The 27,395-nt window shown below is 40.0% G+C and overlaps 2 protein-coding genes across 4 annotated transcripts in view; one reads left to right on the plus strand and one right to left on the minus strand.

Moving 5' to 3' along the window:
• Positions 1-4: 4 nt before the first annotated feature.
• ORMDL2 (ORMDL sphingolipid biosynthesis regulator 2) lies at positions 5-2,584 on the minus strand. 2 transcript variants are annotated; one of them, XM_040491801.1, is made up of 4 exons: positions 2,474-2,584; positions 1,382-1,556; positions 1,066-1,217; positions 5-490 (listed from the first exon to the last, which is right to left on the minus strand). In XM_040491801.1, the coding sequence occupies exons 1-4, from the start codon at positions 2,557-2,559 to the stop codon at positions 355-357; spliced, it is 549 nt and encodes a 182-aa protein (XP_040347735.1). In that variant the 5' UTR covers positions 2,560-2,584; the 3' UTR covers positions 5-354. The 2 variants fall into 2 exon arrangements, with proteins under 2 accessions (XP_040347735.1, XP_040347736.1); XM_040491802.1 differs by having other exon boundaries at positions 1,382-1,880; positions 2,474-2,538.
• A 124-nt stretch (positions 2,585-2,708) lies between these two features.
• SARNP (SAP domain containing ribonucleoprotein) overlaps positions 2,709-27,395 on the plus strand; it is a 55,041-nt gene continuing 30,354 nt past the window's right edge. For both annotated transcript variants that reach the window (XR_005795509.1, XM_040491800.1), the window contains exons 1-9: positions 2,709-2,924; positions 14,106-14,205; positions 15,875-15,921; positions 16,134-16,201; positions 20,679-20,730; positions 21,793-21,866; positions 22,310-22,338; positions 24,645-24,670; positions 25,818-25,886. Coding sequence is in view for 1 of the 2 variants with exons in the window: in XM_040491800.1 (XP_040347734.1) it covers positions 2,889-2,924; positions 14,106-14,205; positions 15,875-15,921; positions 16,134-16,201; positions 20,679-20,730; positions 21,793-21,866; positions 22,310-22,338; positions 24,645-24,670; positions 25,818-25,886 (501 nt within the window). In the remaining variant the exon portion in view is untranslated. The remainder of the gene's footprint in view (positions 2,925-14,105; positions 14,206-15,874; positions 15,922-16,133; positions 16,202-20,678; positions 20,731-21,792; positions 21,867-22,309; positions 22,339-24,644; positions 24,671-25,817; positions 25,887-27,395) is intronic.

The following is a 27,395-nucleotide window of genomic DNA, read 5'->3' on the forward strand; positions in this document are numbered from 1 at the left end:
CATATCTGAAAAAAAATTATCTTTATTATAAGGAAAATACACAGTAAACCAAAGCTGGAAGGTAGTGGGAGTGGAAGATCTAGAAAAACTTAAATCACCAAACAAGCTGCCGAAACTTGGCTTCCTTCTGTGGAAAAAAGAGTGATTTGGCCCTTATCTTTCCCACCTTTCCTGATTTAAAGAAACCTGCTGTTAGCAGGGCTGGGCCCAGGGAGGCCCATTTTCCTATCTGTTCTCTTCCTGGGAGTTTGGGAAAGGTGGTATAGTTCTCAGGCTTTCAAGATACAGAAGACAGTATGGAGAAGGAAAGGATGTTACAGCCCTTTGGTCCAGTGTCATCCCCAGCCCCATCCTTCAGTATTTGTTGATGCCAAAGAGACGAACCCCATGGAATTGGGGTAACTTAGGCAGCAGTACACTGAGCAATGAGGCTGTATTGATGAGGAAGTGAGCAGCATCATACTTGGTGTAGAAGCTGGCGAGGAGGTAGCTGTGGAGAGAAGAAATGGGTTGAGTGAAGCTGGCCTTCCCTATCCGTATTTATGCCTTTCCAGTGACTTTCTCTTCTATTTTAAATGACCAGTTTTATTGCATGTAGTCCTAGAATATCTGAAAATATTCCAGTCACTTTAACAGTGTTTACTTTGGGGTTGGGGAGATAATCAGATGACACCTTTAACTGGAGATTAAGTTAGAGTGTTTTTTAATTGTTAATGACATGTGGCAAATGACAGCTGAAGCCTATATGTCAGAGTCCCTTTGTTTCCATTCCCAACAGTTTTCACAGATTTATATAATCTCTGCTTTATTCATTCACTTCCTCTGGAAGTGTAACACCATTTGGTTTTACTTGGCGTTTTCTTAGTCCTTTCTCCATTCCCCTACCACCAAAGGGACAGCAAAGAAAACCTATTTACTGTCTTCCATTTCTTTACTGCTCTTCCTAGATTTAGATCATACCTTATCTTCAAAGTGTTTAAGTGAGTAGTCTGCTTTTTTAAAACTTCCCTGTGGGTGTTTGTACTTGGCACTTGGAGCATTTCCCACCTCTCCCCCTGGACTCACAGTACAATAGGAGAGATGCTGAGGAATTTGCGGGAAGAGGTAAATTGGAGCCCGTAGTCCATCTGTTCCCAGTGTGTCAGTAGCCGAGCCTTTCCTTGGTCAGGGGTCTCAAAGGGTGTCCCTTTCACAGTATGTAAGAAGACATACATAGCCTGGGAAGAGGGATGGGGGCAGTGTGAGGAAGCAGAAAATGGTCCTTCAGCCCAAGAATTACACTGAGATCCCCAAAGGAAGACATACATCCCCAAATAATTGGTGCTTTGGTTTTGGTTGGGAAAAGCCTGGGTTAGGTATAACGGTGTGGTTTAGTGCTCACCAAGTTATGGATGACGTTGGTCAGGGTCCAGACAACAGGAATGCTGAAGAAGGGGATGCTGAGTAGAACCACATGCAGCAGTCCTACCAAGATGATGTAGGCCAGCCAGATGCCCCGGCTATTCATCACTCGAGTGTTGGGGTTCACTTCACTGTGTGCCACCCCTACATTCATCCTACCACAGTGGGGGATCAGGCAGGAGTCCTACTCAATTTCCTCTCCACCTCTTTGAGTTTGTTCCCCCAAGTTGTCTCCTGAATAGTCCAAATCCCCTGACCTCTATTGGGAAAGAACTTCCCCCACTGCGCACAAAGGAAAAACTGAAGACTTAGGGAAGAAAACTTGAAAGACGAGATGGGTCCTCTCTACTCTTCAAGACATTAATAGTAATCTTTACTCTGATCCTTACACTTCAACTGTAACTTGAAGGGACACGCCTAGGCTTGGGGCAGGGACTTCAAGCAGCAAGGGAAACAAGTATCTCACTTTCCTGAAGAAGCTTATAAGAAATCAGAGAGAGGTTACATGCACCAGAATTTCATTAGAAGGTCATGGGAAACAAGGAGCCACTCAGAAACGTTGTGGTAATAAAACTACTAATTCCCACCTTTTCCTCTGGGGCTTGCCCGTCCTGTCTCTCCTCCCCTTGGCATGTGAGCAGGCAACATCCCAATTCCTTCTCTCAAGCGTCGGGCGCTGCCAAGTATTTACCCGTGGCTTTTGGATTGAGCTACGAAGGGACCTGCGCTCAGCATCCTGAGAGATGGAGCCCTTTCCCCGAGTCCAGGGGCGGCTCTGAGCGTCTGAACCTGGCTCCTTGAAGTCGTGCTAACTCTAAACTTGAGGTCTGTTTGGGAAGCAGATCTCGTCCCTCCCCCTTACTTAAATTCCTCACACCCTGCTATGAAACCACCCCAAGCTCCTCCCAGCTTCCCTCTCTCGTTTGTCGTTCATTGGCTGTTCTCAAGGCTCTCTTCAGAGCTCCTCTCTCGGTATTTAACTCGCCGCTGCTCTGTCTCCCTCCTCCCCCCCACCTTTCGGCCCTCACCAGTTCTCCTCAGAACCCCTTTCCAGTCGGCCGTCCGCCCCTACCTGCTGGCTTCAGAAGCCCGTGGGGCTCGAGGAGCGGCGCTCGCTTCCACACCTGCGGTCTCCAGGAAGCAGCCGCCCTCGCCCATCTGCGCTCTTTCTATTGGTGGAACAGAATCAGCGCTGCCACCACCCATTGGTTGGCAGTTTGCAATGGAGCCGCGCAATTGGTCTCCAGTTCCGCCGGTCGGGAAGTGCGGAACCCGCCCCTCTCCCTGTCCCACCTTTTGCGAGAGGTGGGGAAAGCTGCCTGGAAGAGCGAGAGCGACGTCAGCTGTTGACTAATGGGAAGAGCTGATAGTGTGAGGTGGGAGTAAGAGTGGCAGCGATTGGTCGGCCTTGGTTGTCTGCGCCTAGGCGGGAGCTCCTGGAAGCCGAGGCTGCGGGTGGGGGCCTAGTGGACTGGAGGGGTAACAAGATGGCGTCGGAGACGGTGGAGCTCCATAAGCTGAAGGTACCGTGAGGCGGGGAAGGGCTGAGTTGGACTTTGCTGGGACTGAATTCTGCTGGGTGGCTTGCGCCTTTTCCTACGTGTTCACCTTGAAGGCTTTTCCACTTCGTTTTCTGGCTCCCGCCGTAGTTCTTTTCTTTTGTGCCTCCCTTCGTCCCCGCTACGCCTTCCCCAATTTTCCATTTCTCCGCATGGTTTTACGGTATCTTTGTTATTTTGACTCTTTCTTCATCGTTGTCTCATCTGTGTCACTTCCCCACCGGGTGTGCAAGTGCTTTCAACCTGTTATACCCCCTTCTCGTTTCTCGTCAGAGCTGCATTACGTCAATGGTCCCCTCCTCTTTGCCCCGTGCTGGAGCCAGGACCCCTAGCTCTTCCTTGGATTGATGCTTCCCAGTCTGTTGTTCAGAGCCGCGATTGCGGTTAGCAGATGGCATCTTTGTGTTTTCCACCCATCCAGGTCTCAGACAGGAGCCAAAAAATGCTTCCACTCCTTTTTTTTTTTTTTTTTTTTTTTTTTTTTTTTTTTTTTTTTTTTTTTTGTTTTTTTTTTTTTTTTTTTTTTTTTTTTTTTTTTTTTTTTTTTTTTTTAGGTGGGGTCACGCCTTCGGAGCTAACTTTGAAATTTGAGGAGAAGCCTCAGAAGCTAGGCCTCTCGGTAGAAGCCAGGGGTTTCCAGACCTAAAGGGTTAGTAAAGGCACAGATAGGTCAGATTTAAAAGTTTTTCGAATTCTCCCACGCGCTTCTCCGCCTGCCAGCCTTACCCCCTACCCTTACCCCTTACCAGTAGAGAGACAACTCAGTCATAGCTGTTAATATTTTGGGAAAGCATTTCCGAGGTTATCTTTAGCTCTTCCCATTTCACGTTGCGGATGGATCCGGACCCTGCATCTCTTGGTGTCACCACTGGGTGACACTCTCAGTCACAGGGTGGTTTTAAGTTGTATCTTTGAGGAATGTTGGTAGCTTCGACATATTGAGATTGTTATTTTTCTAGAAGAAAAGAGTAATTTTAGGGCGAATTAAGAGAACTTCTTCTTTAGTTGTCCATTTGTGGTTTCACAAGTAGCTTTCCCATCAGATGTTTTGCTCTTGTTTTGGTCACATCCTGGGAACCTTAGACAAACCAGGCTGATTTAGCCAAAGCTAAAAACTGATGCTTTAAAGCTTGATGAGCTTAAAAAAAGACATAAGGAGAATAAGTGTAGGGAGGACACATACTAGTTGACACCAATTAACCTTTCTGTGAAAACTGGTTTCTTACTCATGGATTCTAAACTGTGCTAGTGGGTTTTCATGGATCACGGAGTTACTGTTAAATTGGTGACACTGAAATGTGTAGATCATATTTGTGGTCTCCTAATATAATGAGTAAAAAAAATTGAGTAACCACCTCTGTCATATGTGTAGTTACTTAAATAAATTGTGTTCTGCCATAATGTTATGTGTGTTATGAAGCATGCACAGGAAAGAAAGTTTTGAGTGAATGAGATAAAAAGGAAATATGAATAGAAGATTTAATATTTTCTTTTTATTCCACTTTTGAAATCACTGGAGTAAGTCACCAGCTGTATGACTTGCCTTTATGGATTTAATATTGGTTTATGGAGTGATTCTTTCTATGAGATCTGTTTTGTCAGGTCTGTATTAAATTTGATATTGATAGGATAATGTCTTCTGACCTGATTTCGGGTTTTATAGTCTGAGAGAACATGAGGCACTCCTGACAGCCTGAAAAAGATTCAGTCTTTTAATCACATTTGCTTGTCTTTGCTTTTTCTCTAGAGCACTTCTTAACCTTTTGGAGGTCACAGATATCTTTGAAACTCTGATGAAAGGTATGGACCCTTTCCCCAGAAAAAGGCATGTACACATACTTTGCATGCGATTTGAGGGGCTTCATAAAACTACCTTGTAGCCCTGAGGAGTCCGTGGACCTCTGGTTAAGAACCTATGCCTTTAATTCTGACTTCCGGGACAGTTAATGTTTGGTTCCACTGTCGATCTTGATGGAGTGATCCTGATTTTTGGGTTGACTTAGAGTTTTATCTCTTTTTTAAAAACTCCTCCCAGTTTTATAAAAAGAATTTGGGGCTTTAATATGGAGTCCCAGAAGAAAGAAACAAGCTTTGAAGTAAGAGGGGAAAGTATTAATTGGATTGATATGTAAGTCCACATCAACAGCAAATTTCTGAAGATTTTGTAGAAATGCAGTCATTCTAACACAGAAAGAGACTGAATGTGGATGAAAATGCCTTGAATTGTAATAGTACCAAATTTATAGTCCATGCTGAAAACAGGGACTACTGCAGAGAGAACCACAAGGGTGTATAGTATAGTGTTAGATAATATTGAAGCATAAAGCGCATGTGTGTTGGTGGTTGAAGATAGTTTGGAAAGCAGGTGAACTTTGTGACCATAAAGGTGGAATGGAGTGATGTTGAAAAGGGCCTTTTGACTTGTGTAAGGTGTTTGTTTTTTGTCATGCAGGTGGAAGGTGAGGAGCCTTTCAAAATTTGAAAGGAAGAGCTGATATGATCAGTTGTTGTTCTTTTGACAGTATGGAGGATGGGGTCTGGAGACAGAGATTTTTACAGTTAGATTTTCATTATAGTAGTCACTCTGCTGCTTAAAACCTTTTAATTATAGGGACATCTGGGTGGCTTAGTTGGTTAAGAATCTGACTCTTGGGGCGCCTGGGTGGCTCAATTGGTTGAGCATCTGACTTTGGCTCAGGTCATGATCTCATAGCTCCTGAGTTCAAGCCCCGTGTCGGGCTCTGTGCTAACAGCTCAAAGCCTGGAGCCTCCTTCAGATTCTGTGTCTCCTCCTCTCTCTGCCCCTCCCAGGCTCATGCTCTGTTTCTCTTGCTCTTTCAAAAATAAATAAATGTTTAAAAAAAAAAAAGAATCTGACTCTTGATTTCGGCTCAGGTCTTTATCTCACAGTTCCTGAGATGGAGTCCTGTGTTGGGCCCTGCACTGATAGCATGGAGCCTGCTTGGGATTCTCTCTCTTCCTCTGTCTCTTCCCCTTCCCTGCTCATGCGCATCCTCTCTCTCTCTCTCTCTCTCTCTCTCTCTCTCAAAATAAATGAACTTAAAAAAAGAAAACAACTTTTAATTATATTCTTATAAATCCAGCTTAGTTTCTTACACTCCCAACCACAGTGGCTTGATTTTATTTCATTCCTCAGAATGACTGTGTTAATTACTAATACTTAGCATTTACTATGTTGCAAGATCTGGTTGAAGCTGCTTACATAGGTTAACTGATGTAATTCTCAAAATAACCCTGTAAGGTAAATGCCTCTATTATTCTCATTTCAAAATGAGAAAATTGGAAGCTCGGAGAGATTAACTGAGTAACTTGCCCCCTAGGTTGCAGAGCTAATAAGTGGTGGCTCAAATCCAAATAGCCTGTCCCCCAGATTTGTGGTGTTTTTTTGTTTTTTTTTTTTAAATTTTTAATGTTTATTTTTGAGAGAGACAGAGAAGCAGAGCACGAGCTGGGGAGGGGCAGAGAGAGGGAGAGACACAGAATCCAAAGCTGGCTCCAGGCTCTGAGCTGTCAGCGCAGAGCCTGACATGGGGCTGGACACTTAACTGACTGAGCCACCCAGGCTTCCCTCCAGATTTGTGTTCTTAATCACTGCGCTACAGCCTGTCTTACCTCGGAACCCAGAAGTGTTATACATGCTTTTGGCTGTAGTGCTCCTGCCACTCCCATCCCCCATACCTTTGTCTAATTAATTAATTAACTGCTAGTTCCCTTCCGATACCAGCCATACATCATTTACCCAAGGAACCCTTAGGTAGGATAAGTTCTCCGTATCCACACACATGATTTGACTACTTTTTAAATGCTTTCATGGGACCCTGTACTTTTTTTTTTTAAAGTAGACTCCATGCCTAATGTGGGGCTTGAACTCATGACCCTGAGATCAAGAGTACATGTTCCACCGACTGAGCCACCCAGGTGCCCTGTACGCTGTACTTTTTTAGGTTAATTAAACATTATATTAATGATCATTGATTGCCTTGTTTTTGTTTTTGTTTTTTACCAGATTGTAAACTTCATGTGAGCAAGAACTCTTTTATCTTTTGTTTATGATTATTTCCTTGTATCTAAAATAATGCTTGATGGAATGGGTGTTCAATAACTGTCAAGTGAATAAACTTAGTAAAATCTGAAATAAGGTAGTGGCTATTAGAATGGGAGTAAATTTGAAAGAAATTTGGGATATAAAACTGTAAGTATGTATAGATCAGTTAGATGTGGGAGGAATGAAAGATGAATCCAAGGTTTGAGTAGTCTAGGTTGAGAAGAGGAACAAGTCAGTTTTGTGGAACAAAGAAGATAAGTTCAGTTTTTGGCTTAAGTGTCTTTGAGATTTGCACTTGGAGATGTCTAATAGTTGCAAATGTGGGTCTCTAGTTCAAGAGCTGAGGGCTGATAGGAAAGGTTTGCAACTTACTCAAAATATTTATGGAGTGCCTACCATGTGTGCTACCATAGGTTTTGAACATATAGCAGTGAACAAAGCAGATGAAATTCTTGCTGTCATGGAGTTTATATTTTAGTGGGGGAAGTCTCAATAAATAAAATTTATAGTATGTCAAATAGTGATAAGGTCTGTAGAGAAAAATAGTAAAGGGGTTAGGTAGTAGTACAGTGGGACTAAGGGTATTACAATTTTAAACAGGGTGACTAGGGAAGGTCTTGGTGAGAAGGTGACGTCAAAGCAGAGACTCATGTGAAGTTGGAGTCTTACATGCAAAGTGTTATAAGAAGACCTTTTAGGTGATTAGAACTCTGGCTTACCCTTGAGATAAGAAACCAGTGGGGGATTTTTGAATAGAGAAATGACATGTTTTGACTTTTTTTTTTCCTGATTTATTTTTAAAAGATCACTCTGGATACTTTGTTGAGAGTAAACTATAATGAGGTGCAAGGGCTGAGAGTTTTTACAGTAATTTGTATCAAAGACCTGAAAGGGTTAGATTCTGGATGCAGTTGATCCCTCCCCCCACCCCCCATTCATAGGAGATATGTTCCAAGACCCCCAATGGCTGCCTAAAATCTAGTGTATGGAAACCTATGTGTATTGTATTTTTTCCTATAAGTATATACTTATAATAAAGTTTAATTTTTACTTATTTGTTTGTTTTCTTTAATATTTACTCATTTTTGAGAGAGCGTAGTGGGGGTGGGACAGAGTGAGAGGGAGACACAGAATCCAAAGCGGGCTCCAGGCTCTGAGCTGTTAGCACGGGCTCCAACGCGGGGCTCAAACTCATGAACCCACAAACCATGAGATCATGACCTGAGCCGAGATTGGACGCCTAACCAACTGAGGCACCCCATAAAGTTTAATTTTTAAATTAGGTACAGTAAGAGATTAACACAGTAAGTAATAGAATAACTATAATATACTGTAATAAAAGTTATGTCAACGTGGTCTCTCAAAATATTGTACTATACTCAACCTTATGATAATGTGAGATGATAAAATGCCTTCATGCTAAGATGAAGTGAGGTGAATGATGCAGGCATTAGGACATAGTACTAGGCTATTATTGACCTGATGAAGTGTCAGAAGGAGGATCATGTACTTCTGGACTACAGTTGTACCAGGGTAATTGAAATCACAGAAAGCAAAACTGTGGATGAGTGGGGGACTACTGTTATGTTATGTTATGTTATGTTATGTTATGTTATGTTATGTTATGTTGTTTTATGTTTTTGTTTTATTTTTAAATGTTTACTTATTTATTTTGAAGGGGGGAGGGGCAGAGAGAGAGGGAGAGAGAGATGACCTGAGCTGTAATCAAGACGGACACTTGGGGCACCTGGGTGGCTCGGTCAAGTGTCTGACTTTGGTTCAGGTCATGATGTTGCCGTTCATGAGTTCGAGCCCCAAGTCGGGCTCTGTGCTTATAGCTCAGAGCCTGGAGCCTGCTTCTGATTCTGTGTTTCCCTCTCTCTCTGCCCCTCCCCTGCCTGCTTGTGTGCTCTCTCTCTCTCAAAAATAAAGAAAAACATTTAGAAAAAAGAGAAAAAAAAGATGGGCATTTAACCTGAGTGAACCACCCATGTGCCCTGGGGGACTACTGTATTTTAAAGTGAAGCTGACAGGATTTGCCAATGATTGGGTTCTGAGATTGAAAAAGCTTTTGAGGGGAGCCTGGGTGGCTCAGCCACCTGGATGGCTCAGTTAGTTGGGCGTCCAGCTTCAACTCAAGTCATGATCTCACAGTTCATGAGTTCGAGCCCTGAGTCAGGCTCTGTGCTAACAGCTCAGAGCCTGGAGCTGCATTGGATTCTGTGTCTCCTTCTCTCTCTCTCTCTCTCTCTCTCTCTCCCCCCCCCACCCCACTTGTGCTCTCTCTCTCTCAAAAATAAATAAATATTAAAAATAAAGCTTTTGATATAAATGGAATGAGAAGAAGGCCAAAGCAGTCTTAGTGAATATCAATATTCACAGGGTTAGATGGAAGAAGAGCTAGCAAGGAAAGAGAGAAAGCAAGGAAAAGATAGAGGGGTGCCTGGGTGGCTCAGTAGGTTAAGTATCCAACTCTTTTAATTTTTTTTTTAATGTTTATTTATTTTTGAGAGAGACAGAGACAGAATGCGAGTGGGTTAGGGCCAGAGAGAGAGGGAGACACAGAATCCGAAGCAGGCTCCAGGCTCCGAGCTGTCAGCACAGAGCCCGATGTGAGGCTCGAACCCACGAGCTGTGAGATCATGACCTGAGCTGAAGTCAGACGCTCAACCAGCTGAGCCACCCAGGCACGCCTCAGTGTCAAATTCTTAAATTTTGGCTCAGGTCATGATCTCAGGATTCATGAGTTCAAGCCCCACGTCAAGGGCTCTTCACTGATAGTGCAGAGCCTGCTTGGGATTCTCTTTCTCTCCATTGCTCTGTCCCTGCCCTGCTCGTGCGTGTACACGCTTGGCTCTTTCTCAAAGTAATAAACTTAAAAAAAATTTTTTTTAAAAAGGCGGGGAGATAGAGCTTGTATATGAGAGCAGTGCCAGCATCTTGGTAGTTAAGATAGAGCTTAAATCAAAGAGCCTGAGCTGGCATATTATCTCTACTATTTTTTAGCTGTGTGATTGTTAAGCAAATTGTTGAATTTTTTTAAGCTGCATTTTCTTAATTTCTTAGTTTATAAAGTGGGGTTGTACTACTAATCATATATATTTGTTGTGAGGATTAAGTGAGGAAATCACATTCAAAGTACTTCGTGCTGTTGGAGGTGGGGGCCTGGATGGTTCAGTCGGTTAAGCGTCTGTCTTTGGCTCAGGTCATGATCTCACTGTTGGTGGAATCCCAGCCCCGCATCAGGTTCTGTGCTGATGGCTTGGAATTCTGTGTCTCCCTCTCTCTGTGCCCCTCCCCACTCATGCTCACACGCACCCTCTCTCTTTCTCTGTCTGTCAAAAATAAACATTAAAAAAATAAAAAACAAAGTTCTTAGCACTTTATCTGCCATGGATTAATAAAATAAAGTTGAGGGGCCCCTGGGTAGCTCAGTTGATTAAGCATCTGACTTCATCCCCCATCATGATCTCAGGGTTTGTGGATTCGAGCCCCTCGTCAGGCTTTCTGCTGTCAGCACGGAGTCTGCTTCAGACCCTCTGTCCCCTCTCTGTCTGCCCCTCCTGTACTTGCACTCTCTCATTCAAAAATAAATAAACATTAAAAAAATAAATTTCAGTTCCTGTCATATGAAATATTATAAATTATATAAGGCGTCTCTGCCTTCAAAGAATGTACAAACCAGATTGAGAGATAACAGATGAAAAAAGATTTGAATTAAAATTCAAGATTTGTAAACTAGAGGAAATCGGGAGAATGAATGATTAATGTCAAATGTCAAATGCTATCCAGTTTGGGGAAGGAAAGAGAAGGGAGGAAAAGCTTTGTTAGAAAGTTGAGCTTTTTTTTTAAATTTTAAATTTTTTTTTATTTATTTTTTATTTTTTAATTTTTTTAATTTTTTTTTCAACGTTTATTTATTTTTGGGACAGAGAGAGACAGAGCATGAACGGGGGAGGGGCAGAGAGAGAGGGAGACACAGAATTGGAAACAGGCTCCAGGCTCTGAGCCGTCAGCCCAGAGCCTGACGCGGGGCTCGAACTCCCGGACCGCAAGATCGTGACCTGGCCGAAGTCGGACGCTTAACCGACTGCGCCACCCAGGCACCCTAATTTTTTTTTTAATGTTTATTCTTGAGAGAGAACACAGAGTGTGAGCAGGGGAGGGGCAGAGAGAGACGGAGACACGGAATCGGATGGAATCAGAAGCAGACTCCAGGCTCTCAGCTGTCAGCACAGAGCCCGATATGGGGCTTGAACCCACGAACTGTGAGATCATGACCTGAGCCCAAGTCGGATGCTTAGCTGACTGAGCCACCCAGGCGCCACTAATTTTAATTTAATTTTATTTTTTTTAACTAGGCTACATGCCCAATGTGGGTCTTGAACTCACAACCCTGAGGTTAAGAGTCACATATTCTAGGGGCGCCTGAGCGGCTCAATCAGTTAAGTGTCAGACTATGGCTGCGATCATGATCTCACAGTTTGTGGGTTGCGGGAGCCTGCTTCCGCTTCAGATTCTGTGTCTCCCTCTCTCTCTCTGCCCCTCCCCCACTCACGCTTTGTCTCTCAAAAAATGAGCAAATGTCGAAAAAAAAATTTTTTTTAAAGGTCTCATATTCTACCAACTGAGCCAGCAAGTCAAACTTTGAAATTGTCTGAATATTTACCAAAAGTGTTACTTAAACCAGGGGGAAAAGGAATGGAGGCTTCTGAGGAAGATAAGGGGTTAAAAGAAATAAAGAAGTTTTATTGCTTTGTAACTAACCAACCAGCACCTTTTAAACACATACACACAAATGATATATTTAAAATGTTAGATGTCTGAGTGTTGGGCTTACATAAGATTTTATTTTCTTCTATACTTTTTGCAATTTTCAAACCATTCTACAGTGAACAGTACTTTTGTAAGGAACTAATAAAACTTTTTAGACTGTAACTAAAATCAAAATTGTTCTCCAGGAAGCTGAAAGAAAATGAAGAAACAAAGTACTGATGTGGGAAAGACCCAGATTCTTAAGAAATGGACCTTAGAGATCACTTAAGTCTAGATTTTAGCTTAATACTATTCAGGGTATGGCCTGCAGGCCAGTGCTGGTCCATGAACTGTTACTGGTTAGTGATGAGCTAAGTTTAAAAAAAAAAAGAAAGAAAAGAAACTTTTTCTAGCAGTTTGGCATCAGTGCTCCATCCAAATGTGTGATCCTTTTTCTAGTAATCAGTTTTTATTGTTTTTTATAAAAGTATCCATCTTGTTGGAATATTATAAAAAGCTGGCAGCCCTATCAGTCTGCCTAATAAAAAATACACTGATCTGTGAAATTCAGAAATCTGAGAAGCAGTGATTCTAATCTTGTCTAACCCTTCACCCAGTGTTTAACACTTATGAAGTGCTTACTAGCTTGTCAAACACTATTGTAAATGGTTTACAAATATTTACTGACTTAATCTTCCTAACAACCCTATGGTATAGGTACTATTTATTGCATTATCCCCATTTCATAGGAGACTGAGGCACAAAGAGGTTAAGTTATTCATGCAAGTTTATACAGCTGTAAGTGGTAAAGCTAGAATTTGAATCCAAATGACTTTAAAAGAGGCCATGTTATGCTGTGCAGCCATTCCACATTTTTAATGGGTGATTTACCTACCATGTTTCTCAATAGAGGGTGCTGTTGGTTTGTTGAGTAGGACAGTTCTCCACATAGTATCCTTGCCTGCCTGACCTGCCCAATGAATGCTCCACTTGCCCAATCATCGTGGGGAGGAAAAAAGCTCTCCTCTCCATTTTCAAATGCTCCTTGAAAGCATTGAAAGCCTTCTAGAGATGGCCAGCATATTCCCTTAATTGTAAAGTTTCCTCTTCTATAGGGATCTGCTTTCTGACTTCTTATTTGTCTTCTTTCAGTGCACATCTATTTGTGCAGTGATCTGCATATAGGATTTCTGGAGCTTTCCTTTTCCTGCTTGTTTTCCTTGGATCCGCATGTCATTATACTTCTTAAAATAAGAATCAAATAAATAATCACTTAATAATATAGATTCTGTTTTTCAGTTCCCATAACCTGGAATTACTTTGGCAGCAAATCATACTGTTAACCCTCTTTGTACTTGTAATCATCTAAAATTATAAGGTCTGTATCCTTAGAGTTACTGTTGAGTCAGATCTTCCTTATCTGGTTTTTGAACAATTTAAGTTTTGAATATAAATGTAATTATAGGTATACCTCTTCCTTCTAAATTGAATCTTCTTTTTGGCTCGTTCTCTCTGAAGAGATCTCCTCCCTGCCCTCCCCACCCCTTAGTTCTGTCAGTAATCCATTGATCCTTCCTCCTGTTGTCTGCACAGTTGATAAGCATACCTGTTACTTGTTTAGTCAAATTACTGATTTAAAACTCTTCTGGGGCGCCTGGGTGACTCAGTTGGGTTAAGCGGCCGACTGGCTCAGGTCATGATTTCGCGGTCCGTGAGTTCGAGCCCCGCATCGGGCTCTGTGCTGACAGCTCAGAGCCTGGAGCCTATTTCGGATTCTGTGTCTCCCTCTCTTTGACCCTCCCCCGTTCATGCTCTGTCTCTCTCTCTGTCTCAAAAATAAATAAACGTTAAAAAAAATTTAAAACTCTTCCACAGAACCCTATGGCATGCCATTAGATATTTTTTCCACTTAGACTAGATTCTTTGATTGTTGACATTAAAGTAGCTAACACATCTACCTAATTCTTCAGTGGTCAGGCCTGTATGCATGTGTATAGTAGATTGCAGTAAAGGATCTGGGATTATAGTAAGAAGAATCTGCTTTTAGATAATTAGATTTTCTACTTAAAGATTCATTTTTTTATTCTTATTATTAAAGTAGGACACTTACTCTTCACCATCTGTTAGAAAAGTCCTTTTGTATATTGACTATTGTTACAGGGAAGTGGACCATCTTTGTGGATCTGGAGGCTTGGTGTAGTTAGGAGCAGTAGTTTTGGATTGAACTTTTCATTTTTTCTTTATTGTGAGAAGTAATTTTTTTTTTTTTTAAGTCACCAGGTTCATTCTGTTAACTAAGGAAAAGCTTTACTCTTTTTTCTCAGCTTGCTGAACTAAAGCAGGAATGTCTTGCTCGTGGTTTGGAGACCAAGGGGATAAAACAAGATCTCATCAACAGGCTCCAGGCATATCTTGAAGAGCATGGTGAGTGCTTTGTAGAGGCAGAGTAATATGAGTGAGGGGGTTAATTTTTAGGCTCTGTCGTATGAAGATTTCTTTTTTTCTTTTAGGTTGTTGGTGATGTAAGCTCTTAATTTACTGTGTCAGGAAAACTCTTGATCATTTAAAACAGTGGTTATAATGTAAAGAAATACACCCCTCCCCCTTTTTTAAGACACTAAGTTTATTTCAGCAAATTATTTAAAAGGAAGTATGGGAAAACAAGTATCGTTAGACTGAGAATGGGAAGATTTGAATTCTGAATCCTCTTATGACAAATTTATTCTGTCACTTTGAACAGTCACTATTTACATGATTAGGTGTCTGTTCTGATCTATGAAATGAGACAAATCTTTCCACCCTTGAAATTCATAAACCTAGGTAATCTCTGGTCCCTTCTAGCTCTGACATTCTGTAATTCCACCTTTTTAAAAACAAAACTCGCTTTATTTAAGGCATATTATTATCCCCGGTTGTACAAGTCCCTGCTGTAATTTTTATTTATTCCCTTTTATTCTCATTTCTTTTACCCCAGCTCCCTTAGGCATCTATTCTAATGTGCTTGATATGTAATTTTTGTCTTTGTCCTTGTAAACCATGTAGTGTTGTTTTGGAATACAATATTTTTATAGAATTGGCAATGAGGCCATAGCCTGCCTTCTTGCTTTTTTTTTCTCTAAGTACTTTTTTTTTTTTTTCTTTTTAAGACTTATTCGTATGGCCTGCAGCTGTGTGGTCATCTAGTCTTTTAATTCAAATTCCTGCATAGTGTTCTACCATGTATGGAATCCACCACATTTTACTTTAATTCACCTGGTGATAGACACCTGTATTGCCTCCTGGCCTACTTTCATGTTCCTTTGTGTTTCTCTGTGAGAGTTTATACCCAGGAATGGGATTGCTAATTAATATCTATTTATAAATATATATTTGATGTGATTAAGCATTGACAAATTGTTTTCCAAAATTGCTCTGTAAATCTACACTCTCATCATCAGTGCATGAGGGTTCTTGTATCTCCTCCACACACCTGAACTTGGAACTATTTTATCAAGTGGCTTAATTTTTGCTAATCTGCTGGCTCAATATACTTTCCTTTAATTATTAAAACGTTTGGACATTTGCTGTGTTCATGGTTTTTTTTTTTTTTTTTGGCTTTTTCCTTTGCTGTCTTTCTGTTGGTGTTCCCATAATTCACTTGTTAGTTTGCAGACATTTATTTGACATTCTGGTAACTATTCCCTTGTTGGTTTTAGGCACAAGTACCTTCTTTGTCATTTGTTTCTTTTTCCATGGTGTCCTTGCTTAGTTTTGGAAAATCTGTGATTTTTCATATATTACTTTTGCTTAAGGGCTTTTTCCAAAAATCCTTCCCCACCACTAAATCTTAAAGATATTCTCCCACATTACTTTTTACTAGTGTTGTCGTTTGACCTCACCACAATTTTTCAGTCCAGCTGGAGTTCAACTTTGTATTAATGTTAGAGAATACTGTTTTATTTTCTCCATGTGGAACAAATTTTAAGAGCATCATTTTTACCTTCTATTATTGAATTTATTTTGGGAAAGCAGAATGATTATAATTCTAGCCTAAGTACAGTGATCAAGATGGTTTTTTAGCAGGGCTTGACCTGAATATTTTAATATTCTTTAGCTGAAGAGGAGGCAAATGAAGAAGATGTACTGGGAGATGAAACAGAGGTGAGTTGGAGAGTAAGGTTAGTCAGTGTGGCTGCTACCTTGGCCACATTGCTTAACATCAATTATTATAGGGCTCAAATGCTAATGTGCTAGGGGAGCACAGAGGGGGAATGAAGGTTCTGAAAAATTGGTTCATTTTTGAGTTCTCATACTCTCTTATTGATGGGTATTTACTGTTGATTTATATTAACCATTGTCTCATTTGGTTTTAGGAAGAAGAACCAAAACCCATAGAACTGCCTATCAAAGAGGAAGAACCCCCTGAGAAAACTGTTGATATGTAACTATCCCTTTTTTATGATCTGAGTATAGGGCAGACAGTTCTGGGTTTTGGAGGGGTTTTAGTCTTTTTTTTCCTTTTAAAAAAAAAATTTTTTTTTTAACATTTATTTATTTTTGAGACAGACAGAGCATGAACAGGGGAGGGTCAGAGAGACGGAGACACAGAATCTGAAACAGGCTCCAGGCTCTGATTTGTCAGCACAGAGCCCAACGCGGGGCTCAAACTCACGGACTGTGAGATCATGACCTGAGCTGAAGTCGGACACTCAACCGACTGAGCCATCCAGGTGCCCTAATGGAGGGGTTTTAGTCTTTTACTCTGCTTACCTTTTATACATTTCCATTGGATTTTTATTTCTTTCTTTTCTTTTTTTTTTTTTTAAGGTTATTTATTTTGAGAGAGAGGGTAAGTGAGCGGGGGAGGAGTAGAGAGAGGGGGAGAGAGAATCCCAAGCAGGCTTTGCACTGTTCAGTCTAATGAACCATGAGATCATGACCTGAGCTGAAATCAAGAGTCAGATACTTAGCTAACTGAGCCACCTAAGTGCCCTCTTATTGTCTTTTTCATTTCGCATTAGATCATTTTCAGAAGAGTCTAATTCATTTTAAGTACACGGTCCCAGTGAAGCAAAGTAGTTTGTCTCTGGGTTATATAATAGATAATTAGGACCAGGAGACTTCAAGCCCAGACAGAGTTTAGTTCTAGCCTCTGGGGTAGCACCATAATAGGTGATTCTTTTTCCATATAGAGAGTCATATAGATTCTCTGTGTATAAGGAATTTTGTAAGGAGGGAGGGTACTGAGCAGAGATTATATCTCTGGGGTAACACTATATTTTCTCTTCCTTTTTTGATTTACAGTGGAGGAAGGGAGGCCAAAGTACTAGAGTGGGAAGTAGATCTTGATTTATGTATCCCACAAGGTTGATAATAAAACAGACAAACAAAAAGGTTGATCACAAACATCTTTCTGGGGGACTCTTTCTATGAATGTCTGGCCATTTTATACTCCACATTAGTAACAGTTGAATCCTTTTTAAAATTTTTGGGGGCGCCTGGTGGCGCAGTCGGTTAAGCGTCCGGCTTCAGCCAGGTCACGATCTCGCGGTCCGTGAGTTCGAGCCCCGCGTCAGGCTCTGGGCTGATGGCTCGGAGCCTGGAGCCTGTTTCCGATTCTGTGTCTCCCTCTCTCTCTGCCCCTCCCCCGTTCATGCTCTGTCTCTCTCTGTCCCAAAAATAAATAAAAACGTTGAAAAAAAAAATTAAAAAAAAAAATTTTTGTTCCTCGTAGCTATATTTATGCAGTTAATTATAAGAGATCATATATGTGTTAGTGAAAATCAAACAATACGTAGAGGAGTATATAAATAGAGAATTATGTACCTCTTGTTCCCACCCGCATCTGACTTCCCAGAGGTTTTCAGTATATTCTCTTAGAATGTTTTATATGAGGAGTTTGTGTATATACAGATACATACACACACCAGACATATTGTGGGTTCCTTGATTTTTTTTTCAGATCTGGAGATCTTTTTGTATCATTACATGTAATGTTTTTATTTAAATGTGAGTTACAGTAAAACCTTAGATTGTGAATAACTTGTTCTGCAAGTGTTCCACAAGATGAGCAAACATGTCTAATAAATTTTAACTTGATTAACAAGCGATAAGCTTGCAATACAAGTAGTATGTGACACCAAATGTCACATGATCACAACTGAGCCAAGGGTTCTTGAAATTCGCTTTGAAATACTAGTGCTTTGGATTATAAGCATGTTTCCTGAATGAATTATGCTCGCAAACCAAGGTTTTACTGTGTATATTAGGCAGGGTTATAAGCATTTTTACGTGTATTGTCGCTTAATCCTCACATCAGCTGTGTGGAATAAGGATAATTATCCTTGTAAGTGATAGGTCTTTTTTTTTCCTCTTAGCTTGTTATGGAAATTGCAAGTATATACAAAAGTTATGAGAATAGTATAATAGACCCCCATATACCTATCACCCAGATTTAATACTTATCAATTTAGAACCTTATTCTTTCTAGCAGCTAATAATACTCTATCCTATAGATAAACAGTAATTTCATCAGTTTCCTATTGGTGGAAATTTAGATAATTCATAGTAGCAAAAAATGCAGTGATGAATGTTGTTATGTAACTATTTTTATACTGACACAAGTATGTCCATATGATAAACTCCTTGCAGTGGATTTGCTGCAAGGGGATGTGCATTTTTGTCTAACAATACTGCTTTCTAAAGCCATGTAGTTATCTTCCATCATAGGAGGTTTATGTTTAGATATATTACCTTAAGGAAATGGCTTATGGAATAGTTTTAAGTTTACTTACTTATTTTTGAGGGAGAGAATCCCCAGCAGGCTCCATGCTGTCAGCACAGAACCCAATATTGGGCTTGAACTCACAAACTGTGAGATCATGACCTGAACCAAAATCAAGAGTCAGACGCTTAACCAACTTAGCCACCCAGGCGCCCTATAGAATAGCTTTAAAGTACTGATGTTTTGGGGACTTCTAGAGTAAGAAAGAAGATGAGGTAAATACAGTGATAATTGGCTTGTGTGGGTTAACAGTGAAGTTTGAAAATTCTAGAAGTTTCATTATCCTTAGAATATGTAAAATGTGTAATTCTTCATTTAGAGGGCTTTGATTTTATTAATGAATTTCTAAGCAAGGAATTTGAAAGTGTGTGTGTTTGGGGAGGTGATTTTGCTCTTTAGAGGGATAGTCGTGGTTAGACTACAGAAAGGTTCTGGGTCCCTGAAGTTTGGAGGATGTCTTGTATGTGCCTATGAGTAGGAGAGAAATTTCTCAGTGAAGAGAAGAAATTTCCCATGAGTTCCAAAATGTGATTTGTATTTATGGTTCGAGCTTAATTGTGCCTGAAGGAGTTGGAACACAGCAGAAGGAAGCTTCCTCTCTGGGGTTCCCTTTCTACCACGAGGTGTACTGCAGTAATTGTGCTTCAAGATGGGAATGTGAAGAAAGTCATTAGCTTGAGGTTGGCGGAGGTCTTAATGGCATTGGACTTCAAGTAAAACATTACACTTCAGTGACCCTTTCTGCCAGAACAAGACAGAGAGAGAGCTGGAGAAGGAAGAATGACCAGGAAATGGGAAGAATTCAGGAATTTCTTTAAAGTAGGAATATTCAGGGCTAATATAGGTGCTTTGAACATTCAAAAGGAGATCTTCTTGCTTCATCTTTGGCTTGAGGTTCTCCCAAAATATGCTTGTTTCTAGTTTGATCTCCTCCCCACCCCTCACCAACACCCTCCATCCCCAAACAGGGTAGTTAAATATTGTAGGATGTAGTTATGGTCAGCAGGGGGCACCCATTGCTTATCTGTCAGTTCAGGGACCTCCAACAAAAGGATGGAGAGAGTAAGTTCCTGTTCCAGAATTGCTTCCTCTGAAAATGCCATTAAACCATTACTACCTTTCAGGGCATCAAATGGGAAAAGTGTCCAGGATACTGGAACAAAGGCTGTCCATGTCTTTAAATGAGGGACCTTAATGAGACTGGTTATGACCCACAGTTTTATGGGAGTTGTTTGGTGGAGGGTTAATGCCCTTCCGTTTATCCTGGGTACTTCCGAACTTTGTCTCCCACCCCTATGGTCCCCCCTCTTTTGTTTTCTGTTAAACCTTTTGACTAGTAGCTTACCATGTTTTCCTAATTCAAACTCCCCATAGCCTTTTTTCTTCCCACTCCCTTTGGCATTTTTATTTGTCTCACTTTGACTATTCTAGCTGGAGCTACAGTCCCCATGGGAGAAATAAAGGATTTGTAACACAAGGAAACCAGAGCTTGTAGAATAACACTTGTTAATCGTCGTCGTGATGAAAATTGAGAGCTGCCATTTAAATGAGGGTTGGAGGAATAGTCATTAGTCCGGAAGTAAATTTAAAGTTCCTAAAGTAAATGAAATGGTTTCTGGTGTCCTTTGAGTGTTTTTCTTCAACCCAGTGTATATACCCAGGCCTCTTTTCTGATATATTTTTTTAATACTTTTTTTTTTAATGTTTTTATTATTTTTGAGACAGGGACAGAGCATGAGCAGGGGAGGGACAGAGAGAGAGGGAGACACAGAATCTGAAGCAGGCTCCAGGCTCTGAGCTGACAGCACAGAGCCCAATGCAGGGCTCGAACTCACGGAGTGTGAGATCATGACCTGAGCTGAAGTCGGACGCTCAACCAACTGAGCCACCCAGGCGCCCCTATTTTTTTAATACTTTATTTAGCAAAGTAGGTTAGTCTGTTATTTGAACTCATCAATAGATGGCAGTTCAAGAAACTGAAGTTCTCTTGGGTTTCATATTTTTTTGGACTAAGGGATGATGAAGAGATAATGGGACAGAAGACCTGATTCAGGTGAATTCTTCTACATTCTAAGGTTTAGGGTTAGAATATTAATAAGTTTTCTGATTTAAAAAAAACTTCTTTCATTTCCAGGACAACAGAGAAGAAAGTGGTAAAAATTACATCTGAGATACCACAGACTGAGGTAGGTATTCTGCTCCCTAGTAGAAAAGCAGTCTTTCTATATATCTTTCTGTTTCTTACTTTTTTTTTTTAAATGTTTATTTATTTTTGAGAGAGAGAGAGACAGAACATGAGCAGAGGAGGGGCAGAGAGAGAGAGGGAGACACAGAATCCGAAGCAGGCTCCAGGCCCTAGGCTGTCAGCACAGAGCCTGACATGGGGCTCGAACTCACAAACTGAGATCATGAAGTTGGATGCCCAACTGACTAAGCCACCCAAGCACCCTTCTTTTTATTCTATCTGTATCATCACTTTAAAGAACTGACTCATACGCAGAAAATCAGTATTGACAGGTTTTGGTATTGATATATTTTTCTGCCACCTGCCTTTGGGAAAATATTTGGGTTGGCATAGTCATCTTTGAAGCCCTAGTCTTTTTGTATATAGTACTAAGGCTTTAGTGGTATCTCTCTTTAGATGTTGGCAAACTAGGATTAGAGTTTGGGAGGATTGTACCTTGGAAAAGATGAAAAATAAGGGAAGATGTCACTACTGGAAAGCTGGTAAGACTGAAATGTCTCTGGACTTTGTGTCAAGATCTCTGAAGTTAGGTTCCAGTTGAGATGTATGGGTTTTTTTGGGGTTTTTTTTGTTTGTTTTGTTTTGGTACCTTTAAAGTAGAGATGGCATAGGACAACACTGCCTCATTTCTAACTGAAAGAGTACTACTAGTGTTGGAACCAAGCTGTTCCTTTGATCCGTTTTCAAAGGTCAACTAAACACAGCTTTTGTCTTCTTGGCTTCGTGCAGAATGTGGGTTTTATTTTATTCCTTTCCTTTTGTTTTTGAGGACATGAATGTAATAATAGTCTTTTGTGTTTGCTTTCTGGAAAAGGCTGTTGAGTTAAGCCCTGGGTGGATACAACCTGATATCCTCTAGGGGTGTCAGTATTCTCAGTTTAGACCTTATGAAATATACTTCTGATGTTCTAAAGATACCCTCTTCTAAACAACTTTTCTCTTTAAAGAAGGAAACCAGAAATTAATTTTTCTCTTCCACTTCTTTTGTCTTTTTATCACCTAGAGAATGCAGAAGAGAGCTGAGCGATTCAATGTACCTGTGAGCTTAGAGAGTAAAAAAGCTGCTCGGGCAGCAAGGTGAGTGTCCTGAGCCTTTTAGATCTGAGATAGTGATAGTACGAAGGTGGAGGCATGATCCTAGATTTTAAATATAATTCTTGATTTTAAGTAGAATAGAGACTTTGCTGAAAAGAAATACTCTTTTGGCTTTGTTCAGAACATCTCTCCTGATTTGGATGTAGTAGCTATAGATTGGGTCTTATCAAGCAGAATTTTTCTAATAGGTGAAAGTCAGAAACTGACTTCCCCCAATTTTGATAAGGCTCCCTTTTAGCTTATTCTGTGGGCTCTTGGTGAGAAAAAGAGTAAACTGAACCTCTTTCATGAGGTTGTTAGAATTAGCTAATGATTGCAAGGCTTGAGATCACAAGCAAGAAGTGCCATGTGTACACTTGACACGGAGACAGACAACCAGGAGTGTGAACAGCTTCCTAAAATTTAACTTGTTTTTCTTTCTACAGATTTGGGATTTCTTCAGTTCCATCAAAAGGTAAGAGTACAGAGACTCTAATGAGAAAGTTGTCTTTATATTTTTACTTTTCTGTCACAACAAATTAAGGCAAACTTGTTAGTTTTAGAAAACCTTTAAGAGGTTATAGCATTCACCTCTTTGCTTTACATAAAACCATACTTAAGCCTTCCCAGGCAATTTAGCATAGGAGGGAGCACCAACATTTGTTTTGGTCTTCTTGGACATCTTTAGAGAAGTTTCATTTTTTTATTACTTTCCCTACTTATTCTGGTGTCTCAAATCAGCATGTAATTATTGTGTACCTGTCCGGTGTTCTGCCTTCTGTGAGTGGTGAAAGAACAGAGTTCTTTTGCTTCAGCAGTCTTAACTTCTAGGAATTTACAAGGAAATGATCTTGGATATGCTTAAAGACTTGGTTAGCCATAAGGATTATCACAGTATTATTTTTAGTGGTAATTGGAAACAATGTAATATACAATAGGGAATTGGTTAAAGTGAAAACAGGTTATAAAATTGTATTTGCAGTATATTCCCCTTTTGGTAGTAGAAGTACACATATGGATAGAAAAAAGTTGGGGTTGCCTGACTGGCTTAGTTGGTGGAGCATGTGACTTTGGATCTTAAAGTTGTAAGTTCAGGCCGCACATGTGACCATGGAGTTTACTTAAAAATAAAAATTAAAAAAATTTTTTAATATAAAAAGGAATAGAGGTTGGAGGAATATATACTAAATTGTTACTGCTCCTGGTGTCTGATTGGTGGAATTTTGAGTGACAACTTTTTGCTGGTCTATGTTTTTAAAATTAGTACATTGACTATGTATCTTGTAATAAATTAGGGGAAAAGTTACTTCTTAAAATTTTTTTATTTTAGAGAGTGTAAATGGGAGAGGAGTAGAGGGAGAGGGAGAATATTTTGTTTTGTTTTTTTCTTTCAAGTGTAAGCTGGGGAGGGGCAGAGAGAGGAACAGAGGCTCTGAAGCAGGCTCTGCCCTGACAGCAGTGAGCCCTGAACTCACAAACCATGAGATCATGATGAGCTGAAAGCAAGAGTCAGACACTTAACCGACTTAACCACCCAGGTGCCCCAGGAAAAAGTTACTTTCAAAAAGAATAAAGTCCACATTCTAGAGACTTAAATTTTAAATGTAATATCTTAATCTAATTTAGTCTTCCTAGTGATCTGTCGGTTTAAAGTGTGTTAAGAAAATGTCCTCCAAAGATCTAGTGTTTTGGTGTGCTTTTTAAAAAGACTAGCAAAATTCTAGCCACTATCACTACATGTTTTGTTTTATTTGTTTGTTTATTTTTAAATGTTTATTTTTGAGAGGGAGAGCATGAGCGGGGGAGAGGCAGAGCAAGAATGAGACAGAGGATCCAAAGCAGACTCTGTGCTGACAGCAGAGAGCCTGATGTGGGGCTTGAACTCACAAGCAATGAGATAGTGACCTGAGCCGAAATCAGACGCTTAACCAACTGAGCCACCCACTTACCCGTCTTTCTTTTTTTTAACAGCTTTATTGAAATATAATTCATATTCCATATAGCTTATCCATTTAAAGTATATAATTCAATGGTTTTTTAAAAAATATATTCACAGCATTGTGCAGTCATCACCACAGTCTAATTTTACATGTTCATCTCCCCAAAAAGAAACCCTGTACTTATTAGCAATTGTTTCCCATTCCCTCCCACCTCCCCTACCCAAACAACCACTCATTTTTTTCTGTGCATATAAATTTGCCTTCATATAAATAGAATTGTACAATTCATAGTTTTTTGTGACTGGCTTCTTAGCATAATGTATTCAGGGTTCATCCACATTGTAGAATGCATCAGTACTTCCTTTCTTTTTAATGTTGGATAATTATCCATTGTATGCATATGCCACATTTTATCCATTCATCAGCTAATGGACATTTGGGTTGTTTTTACTTTTGGCTACTATAGCTCATGCTGCTGTGAACATTCATATATAAGTTTTGGTGTGGATGTATGTTTCGTTTCTCTTGGGTGTATAGTGAGAAGTGGGATTATTGGGTCATATGGTACATTCTCTGTTTAACTTTTTGAGTAACTGCCAAATTGTTTTCTAAAGTGGCTCTACCAGGGCGCTTGGGTGGTTCAGTCAGTTAAACATCCGACTTTGGCCCAAGTCATGATCTCTGTGTTGGGCTTTGTGCTGACATTACGGAGCCTGCTTGGGATTCTGTCTCCCCCTCTCTGTGTTCCTCCCCTGCACTTGCTTTGTCTGTCTCTTTCTCAAAAATAAACATTAAAAAAAATTAAAATGTTAAATAAAACTTTTTTTATTTTCTTCTTTAGGCCTGTCTTCTGATGCCAAGCCTATGGTAAGACATCTTTTTTTTTATACCTTGAGAGAGAAATCTCAACTCTAGTTTTAAAGTTAGAAACAACTTCTCCCCAGATCATAGGACTCTCTGAGATCATATGAGTTTGGTGACTGTTTTCAATATAGTGTTTTATGTCCTAAATAAAATGAATTGAGTACTTAGAGGTCAGGAAAATGCCATATCTTCAGAGTCACTATAGACATCTTCCTTCCTATCATTCTTCTTGAAAAAAATGAATAGATTTTGTTAGCTACAGGACAATCCATATAATTCTTTGTTTTAGGATACTGTAGTTTTAGGCCTTATCCAGTGGCTTTGGACAATGTCTGATTCTTAGTTACCACAAGTGAATCTGTGGAAGCAACTTATGAGTTCTGTTGGTAGATACTGGTATTTTTCAACACTACCTATTAAATATAAAATCCTAAAATAAGGAATACTAGAATATGTCTGGACCATTGTGATTAGGTGGCATATTTAGAAAATGAAAACAAATACTTTGGGTGGATGATGTTTGACTTTATGAAATCCTGTTTGGGATTACAGTGTAGTATCATAAGTGAAGCTGAAATGTAGTAGTACCAGTAGTTGCAGTAGTAGTAGTAGTAGTAGTAGTAGTAGTAGTAGTAGTAATGAAATGTCCCCCATATCCTTATGATAGTAAGTTTTGTATATCAAGGCTTCCAAGAAAAAGGAAGAGAATTGAATTGGGTACTGGTGGTAGATTTGGTTTCTGAAGTAATGAGAGCTGGGTATAGAGTTAAGAACTATTGCAAAGGCTATGTATAGGAATTAATGATTTTGAACTGTGAATAATAGACTTGTTTGGAGGTGATTATTTAGGTATTTGTTTGCTCCTTCAAGCAGTGTTTGGCCTACTTTGATTTTAAACCCTCTTGAGGCTCTTGCCACCTTTGATGAACGAAGGAGGCTGGGCTGAATCTTTGACTGCATTCCAGAAAAGGCCTTTTAATAATTAATGGCATGGATGGGTGCTGCTTAGTTTCCTGATTTGGCACATATAGAGTATCTTTGATATCGTAGGTTTAATTGAACTCTTAGCTTTGGACTATAATTTCTGCTTTTTGTATTTTCTGTTTTGATTTTTTTAAATATGGGTTCCCCCTTTGCCTCTTTTTTATAGGTTAACCTTGATAAACTAAAGGAAAGAGCTCAAAGATTTGGTTTGAATGTCTCTTCAATCTCCAGAAAGGTAAAGTACTGTTTTTGCCACCTTAGAACAGCTTGGGGGCTACATAGACTGGAAATGACTGTCCTGAGAATATAGCAAGCTATTCAGCACTTCATTTCATGAAGTCTTTTGACTATCACCTCTTCTCACTGACTTTTTTATTTTTTAACTTTTGTTTATTTTTGAGAGAGACAGCATGAGCGGGGAGGGACAGAGAGAGAGGGAGACACAGAATCTGAAGCAGGCTGCAGGCTCTGAGCTGTTAGTGCAGGGCCTGACACAGGGCTTGAACTCACGATCATTGAACATAAGATCATGACCTGAGCTGAGGTCGGATGCTTAACTGACTGAGCCACCCAGGGGCCTCCTCTCACTGACTTTTGATTGCATTACAGGAATTATTTCACATGGTGAATTTTTTTTTTTCCCCCTGCAGATTTTTTTCATAGTTTTCACTCAGGCAGTTAGAACATGGTCTGCATTTCTCTTGGTTAGGATGTTGAATTCAATGATGTTAAAAACCTGCTACATCTGCTGTAACTTCTGATATAGTTATAATGGAAACAGGAGATGACAGTCCTGTCTTTAGATCAAAGGTACCTAGAAACAAAATTTGAAGGTTTCCTGGAACAAAAATGAGAAAATTATTTCATTCTTTCTGCTCCTCTGCTAACAGACACTATTGAGTTTATTAAGCAAGATAACACCTGCTGTGTGGTGCAATCAGTTCTACAGGGCATTGTTGTATTTGGAGTTTTGCCAGGCACATTGGCGAAAATGCTGAGGATTCTCCTTTGCCTAGAGCAGGTAGTCTCTTAATCTTTGTTCTGTGAGAATGAAAGCATGTTTCTTGGTTGTTGAAATGGGGACAGGGTTAAGGAAGACTACTTCAAACCAGAAGAACTGTCAAAAGAAAAAAAGTCCCTGGGGCGCCTCCTGGCTCAGTTGGAAGAGCATGCGACTCTTAATCTCAGAGTTGTGAGTTTGAGCCCCATGTTGAGTGTAGAGATTACATAAATAAATAAACCTAAAAAAAAGTCATTTCTTACTTGAGTATGGAAACATTTAACTCTCTGAAAATCTATTGGAAAATACTGACAGTGGTTGTTACATTTTTGCTCAGGAGAAAAATTGAGCACTAAAAAGTAAACACTTGTGACTCAGTGGGGCTTCTCAGACAAAAGTGTGCTCCATTTTCCTTCCTTTTAGGTTACATTTTTTATGTTTACCAGAAGCATAACATCAGGTCTTTGTGCCCAGCTTGATGCTGAGACCTTGGGTGTTCAGTAGGGGTATTTACTAGTTTATGTGAAATTTTAATTTATTTTTTATTATGTTTTTAAATGTTTATTTATTTTTGAGAGAGGCAGAGAGACAGAGGATCCCAAGCAGGGCCCGTGCTATTAGCACAGAGCCCATTGTGGGGCTCAAACTCACGAGAACTATGAGGTCATGACCTGAGCTGAAATCAAGAGTCTGCTGCTTAACCGACTGAGCCACCCATGTGCCCCTATTTCAAATTAAAAAAAA

Source organism: Herpailurus yagouaroundi, unplaced genomic scaffold (assembly GCF_014898765.1).
Source record: "Herpailurus yagouaroundi ecotype Mexico unplaced genomic scaffold, PumYag 182, whole genome shotgun sequence".
Taxonomy (NCBI): domain Eukaryota; kingdom Metazoa; phylum Chordata; class Mammalia; order Carnivora; family Felidae; genus Herpailurus; species Herpailurus yagouaroundi.